This window comes from Leptonychotes weddellii, chromosome 4 (assembly GCF_054177405.1).
Source record: "Leptonychotes weddellii isolate Sample4059 chromosome 4, ASM5417740v2, whole genome shotgun sequence".
In the NCBI taxonomy this organism is placed as follows: Eukaryota; Metazoa; Chordata; class Mammalia; order Carnivora; family Phocidae; genus Leptonychotes; species Leptonychotes weddellii.
The window spans coordinates 22,815,511-22,837,275 of record NC_138372.1 but is presented as its reverse complement, the minus strand read 5'-3'; the positions used below and the strand labels follow the sequence as shown (position 1 = coordinate 22,837,275).

Sequence of the window (21,765 nt, the reverse complement as noted above, 5' to 3'; positions counted from 1 at the left end):
GGGAGAGGGTGGTAAGTGCAGGGCCGCTCTCTGCCTCTTCAAGAACAGACATGGGGTGGATTGGGCAGAAGAGTGTGTGAGACCAAGGCAGGGACAGCAGTAGGCATAGGGGTGTCCCCAAGGTGGTGAGGAAGGAGCCATCCGCGCCCTTTATTAACTGGGGTTACTTGCCAAGTCTCCACAGCCCCCTGCACTTTAGAGTCATTAGCTCACTCCCTGCTCACAGCACTCAGCGGGGCCAGAATGGTGGGGGTGGGGGCTGGAGCCACTCTTCCCTCACCCGCTCTTGGGAAGAGATTGTTCCAGATTGTTCTCTGGCTGGGGAGCATCTGGTACAGGCAAATTCTAGGATCTCAGGGATGGTAGGGTGCGTGAGTTCACTCTGGCTGGGGAGACAGTCGAGTCAAGCACACGCGTGGGAGTCAGATCAGCCTGTGTTCAAATCTGTTTCTGCTGTGGGTCCTTGGGCAAGGCAGGTGACCTCTCCGAGCTGCAGTCTCCTGTGCAAAACGGGGGCCGCAGAGCGCCCCTTAAGGGGTTCAGTGAGAAGGGGCACGATGCAAGTCAAGCTCTTGGCACAGGGTCTGGCACCCAGTAGGTGCGGGCTGTTATTCTCATGGAGCCAAAAATGGAGGCCCGAAGAAGGGGAAGGACTGGCCGGGCTCACAGAGCTAGGTCTCCAGTGAGTCTGAGCACCCTCTTCCCGGCCGCGGTAAACACTGAGCACCTACTGTATACACCCCAGCACTTACTCGGCTCTCTAGTCTACAACCCCCCCCACACACACACACATGCTGTGACCCTCCCCTCTGCTCACGTCTGTCCCGGCCCCGGCAAGGCCTCAGGTGTGGGGTGGGGTAGGGGGTGAGGACCCCCAGGCCGAGGGAGGGTGGTGGGGGCCGGGGGACACCGATAAGTGTCTGGAGCGCGCGTCCGCCCTCTCCCTGGGGGAAGGGCAGGGCTGGGGCCGGCGCGGGGCCGGGTGCGGGGGGACAGGGCCGGCGCGCGGGCGAGCCGTGGGCGCCCCGGCGGCCGGCGGGCCGGGAGGGGGCGGGCGTGGGGGGCGCCCTCCGCCCTCACCCCGCCCCGCGCCTCTCCCCGCAGCGGGGGCGCCCCGCCCCCCGGGCGCCCGACGTGGACGCGGCCGCCGCCGCCGCCGCCGCGCGGGAGTCGCCGTCCGCGGAGCCGACATGCAGGCGGCGCGGGGCGGCGCGGGGCAGCCGGGCCCGGCGGGCAGCGGGCCGGAGCGCGAGCGCCAGCGGCCGCCGGGCGCCGGAACCGCGTCCCCCTGCGCCGCCCCGGGCCGGCCGGCCGGAGGAGCCGCCATGCGCCCCGGGCCGCCCCGCGCCGCGCTCCGCCTGTGGCTGGGCTGCGTCTGCCTCGCGCTGGTGCAGGCGGGTAAGGGGGCCCGGGCAGGGGGCGCAGGGGGGGCGCTCCGCGCGGGGCGGGCGGGTGGGCGGGAGTCCTCGGGCCCCTTCCTGCTCCCCGCCCCCCCAGCCCGGCCCCGGCCTCTTCCCCACCTCTTGACTCCCGGGCCCGTCCTCCAGCCCCCGACCCCTGGCCCGCCACCCCAGCCTTGGGGGTGTAGGGTCTTGCGATCCCCAGTCCTCTCATCCCATGGCCCTGACTCCGGGCCTTTGCCTCAGGTGCCCGAGCTGAGCTCCCTTCTCTGGCCTGGGGAGCAGCTGAGGACACCAGTCCCCCCACCTTGGGCCTCCCTCCCTGTCCCCAAAGCCCTGCAGGACAACTCTGCAGGTCAGAGCAGGATGGGGTCCCAGTTTGCGTGAGCAAGTGTGAGGGGGATGGAGACTGGCACCCTAGAGCTCGGGATGGATGGGGTGGACCCCTGAGCCCGCCGCAGTCATGGTCTGGCCTGCCCCCAGCGCCGGCCTCATCCTCACCCAGCCCAGCCTCTCCTGGGGCTCTGTATCTGTCCCTTTGGCTTCTGGCACCTCACTCATCACTCCCTCTACCCATCTCTCTGTGGCTCAGTGCTTTCTCTCTCTCTCTCTCTCTCTCTGCTTCCTCTCTCCGTCTGTCTCTGATAGCCCACTTGTCTGTTTTCTGGTTCTGTGTCTGCCGCCACCTGTCTGTGTCCCTCTGTCTCTCTCTCCACCGATAGCTTTGTCGCCCCAGGCCCAGCCCCTGGGGCCTCAGGTCCACTCCTGTGTGGGGCAAAGGGTGCTGCTCAGGGCCAGGTCTTTCCCTTGCCGCACTTGCCCCTTGGGAGATGTAGACACTGTGTGACTCCAGGGCCCCCCTCCTAGAGAGGTTCTTCCTGCCCTGATCTCCACCATCCCTGTCTCCCTCCCACTCCCTTCTCGACTGATCCCCTTTCATCCTCTTCCCACATGCAGAAGACCCTGCCTAGCCTGTACTCTTGACTCTCCCCTGAGAGAGCCTGCTCTGAGTGACCCCATCTTCCCCTGCCACCTCCCCACTTGCCTCTTGGGGCTGGCAGAGTGTGGAGAAGAGGCTCACGTAGACCCTTCCCCAGGCTGCATTCTGTCTGCCTCACTGCGATAATGGGGGTTCCTCTCCTGATCCTCACTCCCAGCCCAGGGCTCATCCTAGCCTGGCTCTGGGTCTTTCTCCTTCCCTCAAGGTCACTCACGTAACAGTGTGGTATTGTAGAAAGAGCACTGGACTGGGAGTCCTTTTTACTGCTTTCCATCAGACTAACTTTCGGCACCTGCAAACCTAGCCACCTAAGCCTCCCCTATGTCTGGCTCCCCACCTTTTACCACCCTTCCATTAGATCTGGCCCTGGCCCAGGCCCATCAGTTTTAGCTTGGCCCCGGATAGGGCCAGTGTGACTTGTGGGGGCTCCCACCCTGGACACGAGGAGCCTGGGCCTCTCAGGCCTCACTCTTGGACCACTAATGAACAGAGACCCACGTGCCAACCCCATTGGACGTCTTGCTTTCTTCCTTCCCCCACTGCGTGGCCTTCCCCAGGTTCCCACTTAGTGGGCCTGGGCCTCAGCAGGGGGTGCTCAGGCTCAGGTGCCTCCCCACCCCCAGATAGCCCCTCGGCCCCAGTGAATGTCACTGTCAGGCACCTCAAGGCCAACTCTGCGGTGGTGAGCTGGGACGTCCTGGAAGATGAGGTCGTCATCGGATTTGCCATCTCTCAGCAGGTAACCCTTGAAGGGCTGGGAGGGGAGGACACATCAAGATAGTAGCAGGGGATGGGGAGGAGGGTGTGCAGAAACAGAAAGGAAAAAGGAATTTAGAACAAGAGGAGACAGGTGGAAGAATTGTACATATGGCTTGGAATGGGGACCCCAGAGGGGAATGGATCAGTGAGGAGGGCTCTGGGGCCTTTGACTGGAAACTGGGAATCGAAAGTCTGGTTTTGATCTCACACAGACCTGAGTTCGGGACCCGGTGCAAGTTCTCACTGGAGAGACGATCTCGGGCAACTTTTCTAACCTCTCGGCACCCACACTGTCTCCCTCTCTGTAAAATGGAGCTAGTGATAGTCTTAGCCACCTGCAGAGATGAGGGGTGCCTGAGGAAGCTTAAGTGTGTAAAGGCTTTAGCTCAGTAGCCGGGTGAGCCCTTGTCACGGCCAGAGAGGGGGGCCGAGCGGGGTCGGTGGCTGGGCACTACCAACAGTGGGCCTGGCGTTTGCCCCGGCAGAAGAAGGACGTGCGGATGCTGCGCTTCATCCAGGAGGTGAACACCACCACCCGCTCGTGCGCCCTCTGGGACCTGGAGGAGGACACTGAGTACATTGTGCACGTGCAGGCCATCTCCATCCAGGGCCAGAGTCCCGCCAGCGAGCCAGTGCTGTTCAAGACCCCTCGCGAGGCAGAGAAGATGGCATCCAAGAACAAAGGCAGGCCTGGCACTGTTAGGGGGGTTAGGGGGGAAAAGGGGGTCGGGGCCAGAGCAGTGGGTGGCTCGAGGAAAGCACCAGCCCCCACTACCTCCCCGGACCCCCAGACCTGAGAGAGAGGAGGTCACCCTAGTCCCCGAGACAGTGGGGATATCAACTCTCAGCTTTGGCTCAAGCCCTGTGGCTGCCGCCCCAAGTAGCCATCAGCATGTTCTCGAATCTCTTTGTTAGGTGTCTGGACACCTGTAGAGATAAGCACTTAAGATCTTGGGCCTGGCCCTAGAGGGGTGGCTGGGGACTAAAAGAACCTCGGACCCAGTGTCTCCCTCCCCGCAGATGAGGTGACCATGAAGGAGATGGGGAGGAGCCAACAGCTGCGGACCGGGGAGGTGCTGATCATCGTAGTGGTCCTGTTCATGTGGGCCGGTGAGTGCCTCCAGGTTCTTCCTCACTTGGCCTCTGGGGAAGGGAGGCCCCTTTCCTCCCAAGAGTGGAGGCAGCTGAGAGGTGATGTGAGTAGTCTTGAAGTCCTGCTCTGGGGACCAGATGGGACCCATTCTCTAGCTTAGCTCTCACGAGAAACTTAGCGGATTGAGAGCTAGCTGCCTTGGAGGACCCGTTATTTGAGCCCTTGCCCTTCCCTCCCTCGGGAGTAGTTTGGGCTCCTGGGGCAGACACACCCAAAGCCCCTTTGCCTTCTGGCCCTGGCTGCAGAAGCCACGCCTCCTTCTGGGGTGCCGGGCCTCCAGGTGCTTCGGGCTTGGGACACTCTTTTAAACCTACTACTCCTCCTTCTAGCCCTGGTTCTGAGTCTGCCTCCATAAAATGTCCCCAGTCTGTCCATGAGCATATGGCACTGCTTGTCTCTCCCTGTAGCTCCTCTTAGATGAGGTCGTTGGGCTCACGTCTCTGCCTTTTCCCACTTGTCTGTGAGCTACTCGAGGATAAATAACACATTTCATCTCGGTACTTAACTCAACCAGCATTTTCTGAATGGCCTCTCCGTTCCAGATAGTACTACAGTCATGACTAAGAAGAGCCCGGGGCTTGCAGGAACTGGCTCTAGGAGAAGCCAGACCCCTACTTAACTATAATTCAGTGTTATGGGTGCCAGGTATGGGGGCAGAGGAGAGGGAATTAATTCTAGCAGTAGAAATTAGGAAAAACACAGAGAGGAGGAAACGTGGGATGGGAATTGAGCTTTGAAGGATGAATAGGAGTTCACCAGGCAGCCAAAAAAGGGAACAGGGTTCTGTTGACAACATGTATAAGAAACAAATTCAGTTCAGTCTGGCTCAGTGCAGCTGTGACCCAAGAGAGAAAGTAGAAAGGGGGACAGTGAAGGAAGGTGAGGCTATAAAGTAGGCTGGAGTCCGTTTTGAGGGATTTGAACACCATGCCAAAGCTGTCTTAGTTTGGTGGTTGAGAGAGCAGGCTGTATTGTAGAAGCATCTGGAAAAAATATTTTGTAGGCACATCGAAAAACAGGCAGTTGTAAAAAAAAAAAAAAAAGGGAAAAAAGAAAAAACAAAGGCTTGTACCAAAGAGGTTTCTGGTGCATTATCAGACAGGGCATAGATAGTATTTACATAATCGTAACAAGATAAACGTGGTGAACTACCCCAAGACTGTGATTGTGATCTGTTAGGATGACAGGAAAGGACGTGGGGGGAGATGATAGCCTGTATCTACCAAGGTGGAAAGTCAAAAGATAGGATCTAAAGCAGGTGGATCCGGAAATAGCACTATAAATAAAGCAGAGGTAAAAATGGAGAAGACACCTACCAGAATTGGAGCTGGCTTCCTTAATAGTATTTGGCTTTCAAAAACTATCACGTTCACATATTAGTAGTTTGCTAACAATAAGCATTTAGCCGAGCGCAGACCCTGGAGCGCACACCCCGGCTCCCCGCACCGCGGGACTTTGAGCGGGTTCCTAGGTTCTCTACGTCGGTGCCCTCACTGCGAACTACAGGTGCCCTCCTAGCGCTCTGAGGACTTGGGGGCATTGGCCGTGCCCGTGCCCGGCTCGGCGGGCATTACTGTTTCTATTTCCCCTCACTGGAAAAGAGAGCTGTCAGGGGTTTGACGAAGGGAAGCGGGAGACTCGGGGCAGGGGGTGGCCGGCGGGGGGCCGGTGAGGCAGGAGCCAGAGGCCACCCAGAGCTCAGCAGGTGCCAGTGGGAAGGAAACGGGTGGGGGCGCTGGAGCTCTGGCGTCTCACTGCTCTCCCTTGTCCCCCCCTCCACCCCCCCAGGCGTCATCGCTCTCTTCTGCCGCCAGTATGACATTATCAAGGACAATGAACCCAATAACAACAAGGAGAAAACCAAGAGCGCGTCGGAAACCAGCACACCAGAGCACCAAGGGGGAGGTCTCCTCCGCAGCAAGGTGAGCGCAGGTCTCCGGCCTGGGTGGGCAGCCCCTGGGCTGCAGCAGGGTCAGCGCGGGGCCGGGCGTGCATGCAGCTGGGCAGAGCCGAGCTTGGCCGCTGCCGGTGTGACGCAGGGGACACTGCACGTGGATTTCGGACCTTCTCCTATGGCTGGGTGCCAGGGGCCAGTGGGGTTAAGAAAATGCTGTGAGTGGGGAGGGCAGAACGCTTGGTTGGTGTGGGACAGCACGAATAGGGGGTTCTGGGCTCATTTCGGCCCCTGCCGTGTTGTGTGACCTTGAGCAGGTGCTTCACCTCTTTGTACCTTCATTTCCTCTTCTGCAAAACAGATATGAAAACCTTGTCAGTGCTTGCTCTGAGCCGCTCAGAAGAGACGGTAGAGAAGGGAGGATCTCATGGTTCTGACGATGATTATCCAACAAACAAACATCTGGCCCTCTCTACATTTCCTCCTCCCTCCCATCTCCTCACACCCCCTGGCTTACTGTCTTCTCTCTTGGCTTCTCTCTGGAGCATTTTCCTGAAGCCTCTTAGTAACCCCCATCTCCAGAAGCACGTCGACAGTGTCAGGGGCCGAGGCCGCGCTCAGAGGCAGGTCTGCAGGATGGGAGAGAACCAGCCGGCGGGATGGCTCTGCTGGGGGTGGACCGGGGGCTGGGGGTCCAGGGCCTGGCACCCAGTCTTGGCAGCTAAGTGAGTGAGGCCGAAGGCTGGGTTTGAGAAGGCAGAGAGACGAGACAGGCAGGCAGGGCTCCTCCTTCCCTTCTATGCGGGACAAGAGCCTGGCTTTCAGGCGGCAGCCCTTCCTTCTCGTGTCCTCCCCCCATTTCCAACCTTGCAAGAAGTCTATTCGATTAGCCCTGGCTGCTTCTCTCATTTTTCTCCTCCCAGTTTCCAAACAAGCCCTCGGTGAACATCATCGAAGCATGACTGCCTGTCTGCAGGGAGAAGGATTTCATTTTTCTTCTCTGCTGGTCTCCAGGTCCATGGGCACAGGGACAGGGAGGACCATGGTGGGTGGGAGGCCCAGCTAGCTGCACTGTTCTCCCTCTTCCCCATCCTAGTCTGGTGAAGGAGGCTGAACTACAAACCCAAATTCTGCAAAAAAATAAACAAGCCACAAAACTAAAAGGCCTGGCCCCATTCTGGAAAAGGCAAAGCTGCATGAGACACAGCCTTCTTTCTGCCTCCTCGCCTCTCCTGGACCGGCTTCCTCTTTGAGAAAATGCACAAAGCTCTTGGGAGATGACAAGCACCTAGACTGACTCCAGCGGTGTCTTTCAGACCGAGAGCCATCAGGGAAGCCATGGGGCAGGGTCATGGATCCAGCCATCAAGGACTTGTTTGTGGTGTGACGCACAACTTGGCGAGCGTGTAAGATGTTCTGTTTTGTCTCTTTGGAAAACACGACTGAAGGGCTTCACTCCAGAGGGCAGAGGAATTCCCCGAGCTGATTGCCTGAGGCCTCTGTCTTCTTTGGCCCTTATTCCGACTATAACATCATTAGTCTGGAGTCTTAAGAAGACAAAGTGAGAAGGAGACCTGGGAGGTGCTGGCCCCATTTCTTGAGGAAGAGTCTCTTGGAGTTGGAACAATGCTGGCTTACACAACTGAAAAGGTATGTCCACGTGGGACATCCTAGGGGCTGCTGAGTCACCCGCTCTGGAGTGGAAACTGCTGGAAGACAGGCCTGAGCCATTACCGTGGACAGTCAGAGCAGCCCTGGCCTCTGGGGTCTCCATATCTCGCCATCTCATCCAGGGTTCTGTGAAAGCTACCCAGGGTCCTCATGTCCTTCCCTAGAGCCTGAGTGGTGTGAGGTGACAGGTCTCTCTCTCCACTGCCCCTTTCTGGTAAACAAAACAAAACAAAACAAAATGGTGCTTGATAAGGGAAGGCAGACTCTTCCCTGGGACTGACAAGTTACGGCTGCTGAATGCCTGCAGGGGAAGAGATGGGCCTCTGCGCCTTCCGTTGGTGGCGAATGACGGGCATGTGGGAGGACTGCGCCTAGCACAAGCCTGGCACAGAGTAGGCTGTGTGAATACCTGTTGAACTGAACGTTAAGAGCGAGTGGCCCCCCCGCCCCCCAAGCCAGAGAGCTGAAAGCCATCACCCAATGACCACCCCTTCCTTCCGGTCTACAAGAGCTCTCCCGGCTAGGTCAGCCACCACTCTGCTTGGCCCCAGTGTGGCAGCACAGGGAGGGAGGAGAGACAGGGTAAAAGGCAGATGTCAGCAATACTAAGGGCTTCCTCATGGAAGGGCATGAGGCTCCACTCATTGTCTTGTGACTTCCATCCCTGCTGAATGGGGCTGCAAGGCCAAGGCTCCTTAGGGGAGAGGTCCTTACCTCTGATCCAGTTAGAGCAATAACCTCTTTTTAAATGTAAAATAAAAGACAAATGAAAAGGCACATCCTTGTCTTCTGGTAAATGCCCAAATGTTACCCTCTTTTTCCGGCAATTGGCAGCAAGTCAGGATGTGTGGAGGAGGGAGTCCGTTCTCTCTCTCCATTTTGGCCTGCAGCTTCTTAGGGACATGCCTGCCAGCCAAGCTGGAGTTGGAAGGGAAATCTCGAACAGATGGGGGTGCACGTGTAGGAGGAGAAAATAGCTCCTCCGCCTTCCTATTACCGAGGCCTCCAAACCCAAGCTTGGGCTGCCTCGCCACACAGGTACGCAGGCTGGTGCTCAGTTTTTAGAAGGAAGGGTTCTCCCCTTTGGGCGGGGCTGGATGTTTTCCCTGACCAGAGGAATGCAGTTGTAGTGTCTCCCCAGAGTGAGGAGGGAAGGAAGGAGGAACTGCAGAAGCTGCCTGCCGCAGCTCAGTAGTCCCAGCATGCTGTTTGGGGCGGTTAAAGGGACATCATTAGGATTCCAACAGCAGGCTGAAAGGTGGAGTAAGGATGTCATTAGCCAGTGAGCAAACCAGTGAATGGGACACCTCGAACACTCCTGTCCAGAGCCAGCAAGAGCTGGAGAGAAAAGGTCAGGTGAGGGGGACTTAGGGGCACACTGTAATGGAAGGTTCCAAGGGGAGGAGAGCAAGTCTTAAAGGCTGGGTGGGAAAGTGGAAATCTGTTGGCACCCAGAACTCTAAACCACACGTGAGAGAGGTACTTGCCAGGCCCCGGGTCCTGTGCGCCTGTCTAGTGCCATGTGGCGCAGAAGCCCCGAGGTCAGCACCAGGTACGTCCAGCCAGCTGTGGGGGCCAGGGGGTTAGCGGTACCTGTAGTATGTCAGCTGAGGGTATGAGGGGGATGGGAGAGGAGTGAACAGTCCAGTTTAGGGAAACCCCATTCCCTGTAGTTACCTCCCTAAACCCCCAAGTTCTACAACGGAGCTACAACCAGCCGTCATGCCCAGAACCCTACAGCTATGACTTGAGCCGGGGTCCCCTCTTCACCACGTAGACCCGCAGATTCCTCACAGCTTGGGACGGGTGTAGGCAAGTTCTTGGAGACTGAGAGGCCTGACCTGCAGGCCACGCAGGGCCTATGGGAGAATGCCAGACGAGAGGCGAGGCTTCCTTGTCACCGAGTGACCCCTCAGGCCAGCTACTTCTCTGGGGGGGTGGTTTCCTTACTTGTCAAGAACAAAGGGGTACGAACAGAGTCCCAGAGCCCACCTGACACCTGGAGTAGGAGCCAGGGGGCTTCCTCCCAGGAACAAGAGGGAAGCCCCAGGGTCTGGAAGAGGAGGACCGTGTTTCTGTGGGGCAAGAGTCCTTCTCTCTTTCTGATCCTGTCCTTTCAACCCAGGCTTTTCAGGGTAGCGTCCTCCAGAATCCACTTTTAAGACCTCTAATTCAGCTCTTTTTAAAAATATGTAGTATTGTACCACTCCAGTCATGTGACGTTTTAGATTGCCATGTTATTTCTCACCCTCTTTAAACCTATTTGAGTTTTTGGGTTTTGCTTTTAAGTGGCCTCCAAGAACAAATTGCTTCCATAAATGGGAAACACCCCCTGGCTCCAGCCCCACCAAATATTCCCAGAATATTATACAATATTCCCAAACCCTCAAGTGTCACTTGAAGCTAAGTCGAAGGAGATCCTCATATACAAATAGTTCCTTAGTGATAATAATGATTCAGGACTACGACATGGAGTGTTTTACAGGTTGTCCAAAAGATTACATACCACCCCCTTCTCAACAGGTGCTGGGGAAGGTCAGATTTTCTGTCTGTGGCATGTTCCAGTTGTCACTGGAGGAGGACAGGTGGGGAGGATTGACAAGGCAGGAGCTTGTTCATTAAGGAATTCCACCACTGACCAGCTAGATACTTCCTGTGACAAGTGGAAATTTTTTTCCTGACAGGTGCTCTGACATACAAAGCAAGCATACCCTAGAACCAGCTTAGGAATAATTGTTTTCTCTTAGAAAAGCAGGACAACACAAAGAAAAGCTGGGAACTCTTTCTAGTTTTAGGTGGTTGGGTTTTTTTCTTCCTGTAAAAGCTCCAAACAGGCTAGAGAATGACCCCATTCTTTTGAGAGAAGGTCCATTTCTCCTCCTCCTCACTTTTCCGTAACATAAAACAAACTAAAGGTAAGAACACCACCACTTCAAGAGAATGCAGCCTGGTCTCTGAGACCTTTAATGTCTGCAGTAATGCATTGCTAAAAGGGAAATAAGCAACTACGGGACCAAGGATCTACACCTGACAGAAACAAAATGGGTATGTATAGGTCAAGAGTACCTCAGAGTAAGACAATATCAAATAGCTGAGTATTTAGCAAATCTATATTGAAGCTTTTGCTTGGACTATAGAATATCCATTAAACAAAACTTACATAACAGCAAGCCCGAGAGCCTGTCCAAACATGTTGCTACTTATTTTCTCAGCATGAGTTGAGATTTTAAAAGCTTTGGCTAATACAGGTGACAAGCTTTTATTGCCGTTATCCTGGTCTCCTGGGTAAGTCTAAGAAGCTCAGGTTCACAAAAGGGTTCTAAGGAACGCCGTGTCCCCCACATCTACCCACACTTATTCCACCTTCATCCCAGGTTCCAGGAGCAGTCAGTTTCTGGAGAAGTTGGGTTAAGAACTACCATCAGTTTTGTATGATCAGTTCTGGTTTCCCCTACCCCTTTCAAAGGGAGAATGCTCTGGGATAACTCAGCTTCTTCCTTAATCAGCACCAGCTCAGGAGAGGCAGACAGAGGTCCCCGCACAGCCATGGGAAGGAACGGAAGGCAGTGCTTGTCTGATCGGGCTGAGCCGGCTCCCCCTCTGCAAAAACAGCAGCACAGTGGTATTTCAGGCTTTCCCTATGTCAGGCTCCTGACATGCACTACATGTAGCTGCAAATCCCAATCAATTTCAACATTTCTTACCTGCTGGAAGGCCTTTCTCAACACTGTAATTTACCCTCAAAAGAATAGGGAGCGTGGACCCTTGCCTCCCCAGTACCACACTCTACTAACTGCCACCCCCGCCCAGACCCCACTAACCTGCCCACGCAAAAGAGGAAGGAACCCTCCTTCAAAGCCTGCAACAGACGGCCACAGTACATATGCCACGACAAGAACTTTTATTTCTCTTTAATGACATTAAACACAACTGCTACAAGGAAAAAAACATGATAAAGAGGAGGCACCAAACTTCGGTTTCATAACTGATCCTGACATCTCAAGTCCATGAGGCCTGCACGAGATGCAAAGCTATAGGTTATTGCAAGCTCTTACAAGTAAACTATGTAAACAGCACATTTTTACGCTTTGTCAAGACCCCTGTGGTGAGAACGTCGTCATGAATGAAGAAAGCTAGGTAGGCAGTTAAATGCACATAACCCTTACTCAAATAAAATACAGCAAGAACTCACGAAATACTAGACTGAGAACCCAACACCAGGTATGAGATATGCAGCTTTAAAAACATATTAAAACTCCAGATTTTACCTACTACCATCTTTAAGGCAAACATGCCTGGTAATGAGTTTTCTTTGGCTTTGTTTTTTTTCTTCTTAAAGAATACCATGTTAACCGCTAGAGAACAGTTCTCTCCTCCCCCAGTCCAACAGATTTAATTAAGCTGCTAACGCTTTGGAAAAACAGAATTATTTGAGCAAAGAGGAAATGTGATTGTCACATTTTCTAGTTAACCCGTCACTCATTTGGCAAAGGCAATGCTGCCATTATACATTCAGACTTAAACCCTCCTTTACCAGGAATGCGGGAAGATGAGCCTAAGCAAAATGCTGTCCCTTCACTCCTTGGGTTCGTGGGCAACTAGACAGCTCGGGTGCTAGTTATTCCAGCTACAATTAATTGTTATTATGCTATGGTTCCAAAGGTAGACGTCTGCTTATCTCACTCCATCATGCTAACTCAGGGAAACCTGGAGAAGTGACTAATGTAGTAAATGTCCATTATGCCAAGTAAAGTAATAGATTTTGACTCTTGCCTTTGAACAGAACTTTGCATTTGGTCCCAGAATCTAAACCAAATGTCCAAGGAAGAGAATTCTCACCTAGATGAAGACAGTAAACACCTCGGGACATCCATCTAAGCTGATTGGTGGCTTGAATGACCAAACCTTTCCCTCAGTTTCTAAAGCAGGGTAGGGTGTTTAAGATGGGTTTCTCACATACAAAGGTGGGGCTGATGAAAACACAAAACCAGACAGAGGCAGTTAGCCCAGTATCACAGGCCATGCTATGGCAACCATGCCCAGCCCTCACGGAGGGTGAACAGCATGAATGCGGGACTGCAAAACCTCCCAACAACTGTCTAGAGCCATCTGTAAAGAAAGAATAACAAACTCCTCAGACATCCCTCAGGATGGCTGCACAAAGTCTGTCAACTTAATTTAGAATACCAAACCTTTAGATCAGGTAATGCTTTTGTACACAGGCTTAATCACAACTACATTAGACCCACATTAGTGGTTTTGTCCAATTGTGTTTCAGAGGTTTAACCAAATGAGATGGTAACATCTGGAAGCTAAAGGCACGTCTTGTTAACTAATAATGGAGACAAAAAAGTGCCTCTCCAAAGTCTCTCCGACAGGATGGAGCTCATTGACTAACACATCAACTCATACTTGAAGTTGGAGTTGAGCAGATGAAACGAAGAACAACTCACACCTCAGTAGTACGGGCTTTCTGGCTTGTCCTGGAGGTAAGACTCTGGGTGGGAAGCTCTTTAGTAAAGAGAGCAGGGAGGCTGTTCTTAGGAGGCAAATCTAGGTCTAACAGGATACAGGAACACACCAATAGAACCTAAGGAGCATAATGGTCACTGGTGAAAAAAGAAGGAAAATCCTCGAGAAAAGGCAGAGCAGACAATCCGTCACAAGACCACAAATCGACAAGGGTTAGTCAGCAGTCTTCCGTCAGAGTTAAGATGTGTAAGATTTGTAAACCTATTGTGCAAAACATATTTAATGAAGGGGGGGCAAAAAATAAATAAATAAAGGCAGCTAGTAAGTACAAAAAGGAGAGAAGATTTACACTTTTAATTTGTCCTTTCAACAGGATTTTTGTCCTGCTCCATCCTACTTCAAATGTCCTGGATTACCAACTTTAAAATACTGACAAGTACTCAAGAGATTCAAATAAAAATGTACAAGGGGTTGTTAAAAGTGACTTATGTCCACTTATAAGTCATCAGCAATAATTAACACTGGCTTGCAGCCTGGTAATCTCTTCCTTACAGGAGATTAAAAGATGATTCTCTTTTGGGCACCAGAAGGAGACTTCACCTCTGTGAGGAGGTGGGTGTTTTGCTTGAGCCTAGGTATTCTGGCTTAATGCAGGCTTTCAAGAAGTGGCCACTTTCGATTTAAATAAAAAAAATTAAAACGTAACAGTGCTTAAACTTACATGCACACAGACAAACAAGAAGGACCTTATACAAAAAAATTTCAAGTCAGCAATGGAAATTTCCAAAAGGTGACAAGTTCTTTAAATAAAAATCTTGTGAAAAATAAAATTCAAAATCTACAAAGCACAAAAGAGCAGAAGATAAGATGCTGCTCTGAACAGGACCCTGGATAGGGACCTTCACTGCTGATGGGATGAGACAAATGGACTTGATGGGAAGTCCGGGAGACGCTGGAACCGATGGTGGCTTCGCCTGTTCCTGTCGACCCACTGAGTCAGACTGTATCTCTGCAGAGGTTTCTGCCGGAACCGAGCAGCATAGTTTCTATCAGGAGAGAAGGAAAATAAAAACAGGAAAGATGAGGGTTTCAGCTGGAATGGCTATTTGTACACAAAATTTAAATGGCCTAGGCAACCATTTTAAGAATATCTTTACTTTGGGGCGCCTGGGTGGCTCAGTCATTAAGCGTCTGCCTTCGGCTCAGGTCACGGTCCCAGGGTCCTGGGATCGAGCCCCGCATCAGGCTCCCTGCTCGGCGGGAAGCCTGCTTCTCCTTCTCCCACTCCCCCTGCTTGTGTGCCCTCTCTCGCTGTGCCTCTCTCTGTCAAATAAATAAATAAAATCTTAAAAAAAAAAAAAAAAAGAATATCTTTACTTTTGGGCACCTGGGTGGCTCAGTCAGTTAAGCATCTGCCTTCAGTTCAGGTCATGATCCCAGGGTCCTGGGATCAAGCCCTGCATCGAGCTTCCTGCTGAGCAGGGAGTCTGCTTCTCCCTTTACCCCTCCCCCCTGCTTGTGCTCTCTGTCATGCTCTCTCAAATAAATTTTTTTAAAAATCCTTAAAAAAAAAAAAAAGTATCTTTACTTTTGGATATCAGATATTAATTTTACATTTCAATCCTCACAATTTTAGAAATTATTTATACTATTTTATTTATGTGAAAGTCAAAATGTAAGCGCTATTTCCTTCCAACTCCAAAGCCAGTTGCCAAAGAGGTATTATGGTGATATGTGCCATATACATGAATGTTAAGAAAACCTAATATATAACGTATAATAATGTTTCAGTAGGAAAAAAATATTTTCTCCCTCAAGAAACATTTAAAACAGGATCTATATTTCATTGGTTGCATCAGACCTGTACCTCCAACAGGACCTCACTGTCTGACACAGCTCAAGGTTGCTCAGGACACAGCAGTTAAAATTAGAATAAAATTCCCAGAGAAGGTAAGTCATCATGTGAGTATCACACTGCAAGTTTAGAGACTGAATAATTAATAGCATGGACTCAAAGTAAAGTTTCTTGAGCTTCTCCTTTAATCACCCCCAGTCCTTTAGGCTGGGGTTCTGAATAAGACCCTCTGAGATAATTTGATCTCATTCTCAACTCCAGCTGTTCCTAATAACCACCTGGGAAGCTTTTTAAAGGTAAAGATTCTTGCCCCCAACCCCTGACTTAATGACTTAGAATCCCTTGAGGCAGGACCTGGACATCTGTATTTTTAGATATCTCCGCAGGTGACTGTCAGTAGCCAGAGCTGAAAATAATTCTAACATTTTATGACATTTATCTAGCCCTATATGCAAGTACTTGCTGAATTCTTTAAATACGTCACCTCATTTAATGTGAATAACAATCCTATCAGAAAAGCACTCTCGTTAATATCTTGTAGAGGTAAGGAAACTGAGTCTCAAGTTAAGTAACTTGTCCAAGGTCATAAAGTGGAGTAAGTAGAAAAGCCTGGATTTGAATTCACACCTATCTCCAGAATTCATCTAATAACCATCATACTGCCCTGTCTTTCTGAGATCTGCTATGATTTTGGCAACTATAGGGTCAACACTGAGTATAAAGGCCCTGAGGTGGGAGCATGTGTGACATATTCGAAAAATAGCAAGCCAGTGTGACTAGTGCAGAATGAGCAAGGGGAAGAGTAATAGATGAGGTCGGTGAGCTAACCACGTCAGCCCAGGCCATGGTCTTTATAGCGGATTGTGAAGATGGGAAGCCACTGGAAAATTCTGAGCAAAGAAGAGAACGTGAATCTCTTTGGCTGCTGAGTTGAGAATAGTAGACAGGCAAAGGCTGAAGCAGGGAGACCATTTAGGAGACTTCCAACAGTCCAAGTGAAAATGATGAGAAATGGTCAGGTTATGGATATATTTTGTATGTAGAGCTTATGGGATTTGCTACTGGGCTGAATATGGGGTGTGAAAAGAATCAAAGATGACTCCAAGGTTTCTGAGTAACTGGATCAAAGTAACTGAATAAATCTGTAAAACCACACTACAACAAGAATCCAGAAGATCCAGAATAGAAAGGCCCTTTGACATAAATTAGTCCAACATATTAGTTTTAGTGATGTGAGGACCAGAGAAGTGGCATGACTTGATCAAAATTATATAGCTAAGTTATAAACTGCAAAGCTAGTACTGGACCCCCCATTTCCTGAATTTCAGCTCAGTTCTTATTCCATTATATTCTACTGTTTCTTTTCCCACCTCTGGAATTAAACAACAATTACACCCCAACTCCCCACAACATTCCGCCTACAGCCAAATTTTCCTCCTCCTCCTCCTCCTAATCACCCACTCACCTCATGGTGAGGTCCGAAGGATGCTGCCATTTTGGGTTCTGCATATGATAAACTTGACCCATCAGGGCATACAGTTCCCCCGAGGCACCTGTGACACAGAGGGATCGTGGTTAGGAAGCAGCTCAGTGAACTTGCCCATGTCAGCCTACGTCAAAGCGTGTGCTTTCAGGGAAAGAGAAAACAGGCACTGGTCCTAATAATATGAGTATCACAAGCAGTCAGCACAAAAACTGTAAGCCAGAGAGGGGAGCTTGCTCTCAGATGATGATAATGATGATGAAGCAATAATGACAGCCACCATTCATTCACTCAACACTTACTAGCTCCTACAATGCGTGAGGAACTTCAGTGATCTCTAGAATATGGTGGTAGACAAGACACTGTACCTGCGCTCAATTAAGTTATATAGAAGACAGGAGATTCCAAAACTTGTGGTAAGTGCAGTGACAGGAGAAACACAGGCTGCTGTGAAGCACAGAGACTGGAGGGTGGGGGTTTGAGAAGCCCTCTCCAGGGTAAGTAAACCAGAAGCAGGGATCAAAAGGATGTCTAGAAGTTAGTGAGGTAAAGAGGGGTGGGGGTGCGGGTATCCAAGAGAAATAGCTAATATGAAGGCCCAGAGTTCCAAGACAGCAAAATACATTCAAGAAACGAGAAGTTGAGAATAGAAGGCAGATGGGGGCTTTCTGCTAACAAGAAAAATTGTTGGAGGCAATTTCTCAAATACCTGGGAGCCTGGCAAGGTGCTACGCACTTTATATACTATCTTACCTAATTCTAAAAAAAAAAAAAAAAATCTCATATGGAAATAGTTGTTATTAACATCTTTTTGGAAAGGGGATACTATGGCTCAGGGAGGTGGACTTGCCTTAAATGCTCAATCTCAAAACTGGCTCCTGTCTGACTCCATACTTTTGCCACCATCTGATAATGCTAATTTTGCACTTAAGGGCTGAGACTTAGGTTGAAGCTTGCAAAAACAGAAATTATGATTAGAGAGAACAAAATAATTTCCCTAGACCAGTGATTCTCAAATTTCAAAATGTATCATAATCAGTGGAAGTATTATAAAGCAGATTACTGGGTCCCAGCCCCAGAGTTTCTGATTCTGTAGGTCTCCAGTGGGACCTGAGAATTTGCATATCTAATAAATGCCCAAGTGATGTTGATACTGCTGGCCTGGGAACCACACTTTGAAAACCACTGCCCTAGACAGTAGAGACTTTTCTTTCAGCTAGCTCACACACTTCCCATTATCTTCTCCACTATGCTCTCAGAAACCAAAAGCAGTTGAACTAGGCTACAGACTATCTTTTCAAGTTCTGGTAAAAGATATTTACTTAACTTTTAGGACCAATCTAATTTATTGGAAGCCTCAAGAAGTTGAGCTTTGTAGAGAAAGTATATACTTTGAAGTTAGGCAGACTTAAAATTCCAATCCAGCCACTAACTAGCTCTGTGACCCCGGGCAAATCGTTTCACTTCTTCCAGGCCCACTTGATTCATCTATGAAATACAGACAATACTACTATCTAGCATGAAGCCCAACATTAGGAACACAGCACATAAAAGACTCAGCACAGTGCCTGCCACAAAGCCGCTGCGCAGTACATGCCAGCTATTGTTACGGTGTTAGAGCTACAGGCCTATGTTAGTTCGCAAAGACTCTTCGAATCGTGTGACACTCACTCACCTCTCTGTAAGGAAAAATGTTTATTAAGTGGATCAGTCTACACATAAACTATGACATGTTTTATAACACTCAGCAGAAATTCTCTAACCATAATGAGATGATACTCTTCAGGAAAAATTTATAGATTCATTACAAGCTTCTGTGCAGTTAAAATAAAAAAGTACAACCAACGGTAAAAGAAGACAATTGACAAAATGAAAAATACATTTGAGGGCGCCTGGGTGGCTCAGTTGGTTAAGCAACTGCCTTCGGCTCAGGTCATGATCCTGGAGTCCCTGGATCGAGTCCCGCATAGGGCTTCCTGCTCGGCAGGGAGTCTGCTTCTCCCTCTGACCCTTGCCTCTCTCATGTGCTCTCTCTCAAATAAATAAATAAATAAAATCTTTTAAAAAAAAAAAGAAAGAAAAATACATTTGAAACATGTCTGGCAAAGTTTTAATGTCCTCACTCTACAGGAGTAATCTCCTCATAAACAAAAGAGGTCAAAGGACATGAATAGGCAATTCATAAAAGTAATACCAATGATCAATAAACATAATGAAAAGTGAGTCCAATCTCACTAATATGGGAAGAAAACATATGAATCTCACTTCTTGAGAAGGAAATATAAATCAGAAAAGAATTTCTCCTTTAAGAAGGGAAGTAGCTTTAGATTAGAAAATCCCTTGCCTGCTGGATGTCTTAAGTTAAAATCAAAGGTCTCAAATCAAATTGCCTTTCCCATATCCTACATTCACATCACTAGCACCCCAATCGTTCTAGGCCTGCAAAAAAACATTTTAGTGAGGGGAAAAACCAGCTTTGTAGGACTTTCAAGATATGTTTTTCCTGCCAAAGCATCACTAAAGGAGGGCTGGCATGATACAGATACTGTGGTATCCGATCTCAAAATGGAACAAGATTATCTGTAGACCATGTCCTTCAGCTCACTCATCTCTTACCAGCTAGATCCTGATGATGGAGGCTAAAGATATACTATAAGCCCTCTACAAAGAAACCTATTCACTTTAAACTCAAAGGGGAAAAAAAACTGGTCGATTAAGCCCAAGGAGGCTTCAAGTATTAAACAGCTAGGAGTCATAATCTAGCAGGAGCAACTTACATATAGCACTTACCGTGTTATCAGACATTGTCCTATGAGCTTTACATATATTAACTCATTTGTTCATTGTTATAGTAATCCTATGAGGTATTTTGCCCATTTCATAGATGAAGAAACAGAGGCACAGAGAAACAATCTGCCCAAGGTCACACAGTTAGTAACAGAGCCTGAATTCTAACAATATAATACCATCATCGAGTTGAATTTCCATGAAACTTTTTCTGGACTGACATTTCTTAGTGGGGATTAGAAAGCAAGAATCATATCACAATACGTCTCTTGTATACCCAGTTGGTACCTCGCACAGTGCTGAGTAAACAAGGGCTCAATAATGAGGTCTCAGCTCATGCATCAAGAAATGTTAGTTCTCCTTAGCACTAAGAACTTACTGATGGACTAGAGTAACCTTTTTTAATAAGACTTAATGATCTAGAGATAATGGGAGCTACATTTATTTAGCATTAATTATGCACCAGGCACTTTGCTAACTGCTTTGCATTCACCCTATCATCTAATCCTAACCACCACATGAGGCAAATACCATGATCCCCATCTTATTCATGATTAAACTGAAGCTTAGAAGATACTCATCTATCATCTAGTAAATGGGAAAGCCAGGATTCAAACCCAGGTGGAGCTAATAATCCAAAAACCTTATTTCAGCTCACAGCTCCTATCTCTTCTGCCAAATTTAGAGATGCTAACAAGAATGGAAATGTTTGAATTTTCTCTTCACAGTCTCTAACAGATGGGCTTTCTTGGACCAACAATCAGTACCATGGGTTTAAGTTGTGGCTAAAAGGTGGCGAAGACTGTCCTTTGTTTTGTGCCTAAATAACAATGAAAGAGAAAAAAAACCTTAACATTGCAGGAATGAGATAAGCAATTCATCTAAACCTTAATCTATAAATATGTAGCTCACTAGTTTTGGGGACAATCCAGTCTAATAACTGTCTTTAATAAGTTAGGTCAATCAATTGTTAAAAAGGAGGAGGAATGGAAGATGCTGAATGCCTGCTATGCCAATGGCCCTTCAGACAAGTTTTATATGTCACCATACTTTGTACATGACCCTGTTTAATTAAGTGCGGCACATGACCCACAGAGAATCTCTCAGCTGGCTAATGACCTATGAGCTGGCCTGGCACCAACAGTAAGTGAATCAATCAGATACTCTCCTTCAGAATGTGACTGTGAGCTTTAGTAATGAGAGTGAGAGAGAAGAGCACACAGGCAGGGCTCCAGAAGAGACCAGACACACAGGAGACAGCTAACAGAGAGCAGCAGCAGCACTGGTCAGAGAAAGATTAGAAGTATGAGAATCACTAACTCAGCAGGAAAACCTGAACAGGGAACAAAGGCACCCATTTCTGAGGGGGCATGAGGCTTGGATCTATGGCTGATTCTTTTCACTACAAGAACCGGCTGTGTTGTTGTCTAATCTTCCATAAATCCTTAAACTCGGTTACTTAAAGGCAATCACAATGTCTCTATTCCTCGCAATCAAAAAAATACCTAATACAGGGGAGGGGATGAAAAGGGAAAGAAAGAAAAACATGTGCTATAGGGGTGCAGGCTACTGCTTTTATAAATACATTAATAAAATAGGAATAAAAAGGAAAAAAGATTAAGTGGAAAATAAGAATGCAAATGTGTCACCTCTAGGTCAACAAAACTGCGATGATCTAGTGCAAATCTTGACTGATTTTCCTTGCAGACAGGGCAAAAAACAAAAGAAAGAAATAGACATTATTATATATATATTATATAACTCATTTTTGAAGTGATGTATTAGATGGGGGCTATTGAGTGACATATGAATGTCCTCAACAGTAATGCCAAATGCAGAAGCAGAATGTACACAACCATTGTTGCTTGTGATCTCCATTAACAATCAAAGCAGAGACTTCTACTTCTAAGCATGATGAATGGGCTTACCTCCCATTCTAGTAAGCAACTAGAAACTGGGCAAAATATATGAAAAAACTGTTTTCAGACTGCTCAGAATCGTGACTCCTGAGAGAAGGGAAGTAACTGAGGTGAACCTGGAAACTTCTTATGAGTCTCTGAGTCTATAACTTTTCAAAATAAAAAGTTTAAAATGAAGGCAAAACAAACACTTTGTAAATAAAACAAAAGCAGAGAGACTTCATTGCCAGCAGACCTGCACTATAAGAACTAAAAATTCATCAGGAAAAAGGAAAATAACAGATGGAGAAGGATCAAAGGCACTGAAAATGGTAATATGTGAGTAAATATAAGACTTTATCTCATTTTAAAAAGTCTTTAAAAGATAACTGT

The 21,765-nt window shown here is 48.8% G+C and overlaps 2 protein-coding genes across 11 annotated transcripts in view; one reads left to right on the top strand and one right to left on the bottom strand.

Moving 5' to 3' along the window:
- The first annotated feature begins 1,175 nt into the window (after positions 1-1,175).
- On the top strand, positions 1,176-8,654 carry FNDC5 (fibronectin type III domain containing 5). 3 transcript variants are annotated; one of them, XM_081818013.1, is made up of 6 exons: positions 1,176-1,398; positions 3,024-3,139; positions 3,645-3,843; positions 4,180-4,269; positions 6,101-6,234; positions 7,303-8,654. In XM_081818013.1, the coding sequence occupies exons 1-6, from the start codon at positions 1,191-1,193 to the stop codon at positions 7,318-7,320; spliced, it is 765 nt and encodes a 254-aa protein (XP_081674139.1). In that variant the 5' UTR covers positions 1,176-1,190; the 3' UTR covers positions 7,321-8,654. The 3 variants fall into 3 exon arrangements, with proteins under 3 accessions (XP_081674139.1, XP_081674138.1, XP_081674140.1); XM_081818012.1 differs by having other exon boundaries at positions 7,130-8,654; XM_081818014.1 differs by having other exon boundaries at positions 6,568-8,654.
- A 3,119-nt stretch (positions 8,655-11,773) lies between these two features.
- S100PBP (S100P binding protein) overlaps positions 11,774-21,765 on the bottom strand; it is a 46,472-nt gene continuing 36,480 nt past the window's right edge. For 6 of the 8 annotated variants that reach the window (XM_081818006.1, XM_081818002.1, XM_081818008.1 and 3 more), the window contains 2 exons: positions 16,670-16,757; positions 11,774-14,395 (listed from right to left, as the gene is read on the bottom strand). In XM_081818006.1, coding sequence (XP_081674132.1) covers positions 14,251-14,395; positions 16,670-16,757 — 233 coding nt within the window. In that variant the 3' untranslated portion in view covers positions 11,774-14,250. Of the gene's footprint in view, positions 14,396-16,669; positions 16,758-21,123; positions 21,175-21,765 lie in introns of all 8 variants that reach the window. The other 2 variants (XR_014144785.1, XM_081818009.1) reach the window with 2 other exon arrangements.

What these genes read in the sequence shown, in the direction of transcription:
- FNDC5 (XM_081818012.1), top strand. Translation starts at nt 1,191, where the DNA reads ATGCAGGCGGCGCGGGGCGGCGCGGGGCAGCCGGGCCCGGCGGGCAGC. An exon ending in CCTCGCGCTGGTGCAGGCGG is followed by an intron (nt 1,399 to 3,023) that starts GTAAGGGGGCCC and finishes CCCCACCCCCAG; the next exon opens with ATAGCCCCTCGGCCCCAGTG. An exon ending in GAGGTCTCCTCCGCAGCAAG is followed by an intron (nt 6,235 to 7,129) that starts GTGAGCGCAGGT and finishes TTCTCCTCCCAG; the next exon opens with TTTCCAAACAAGCCCTCGGT.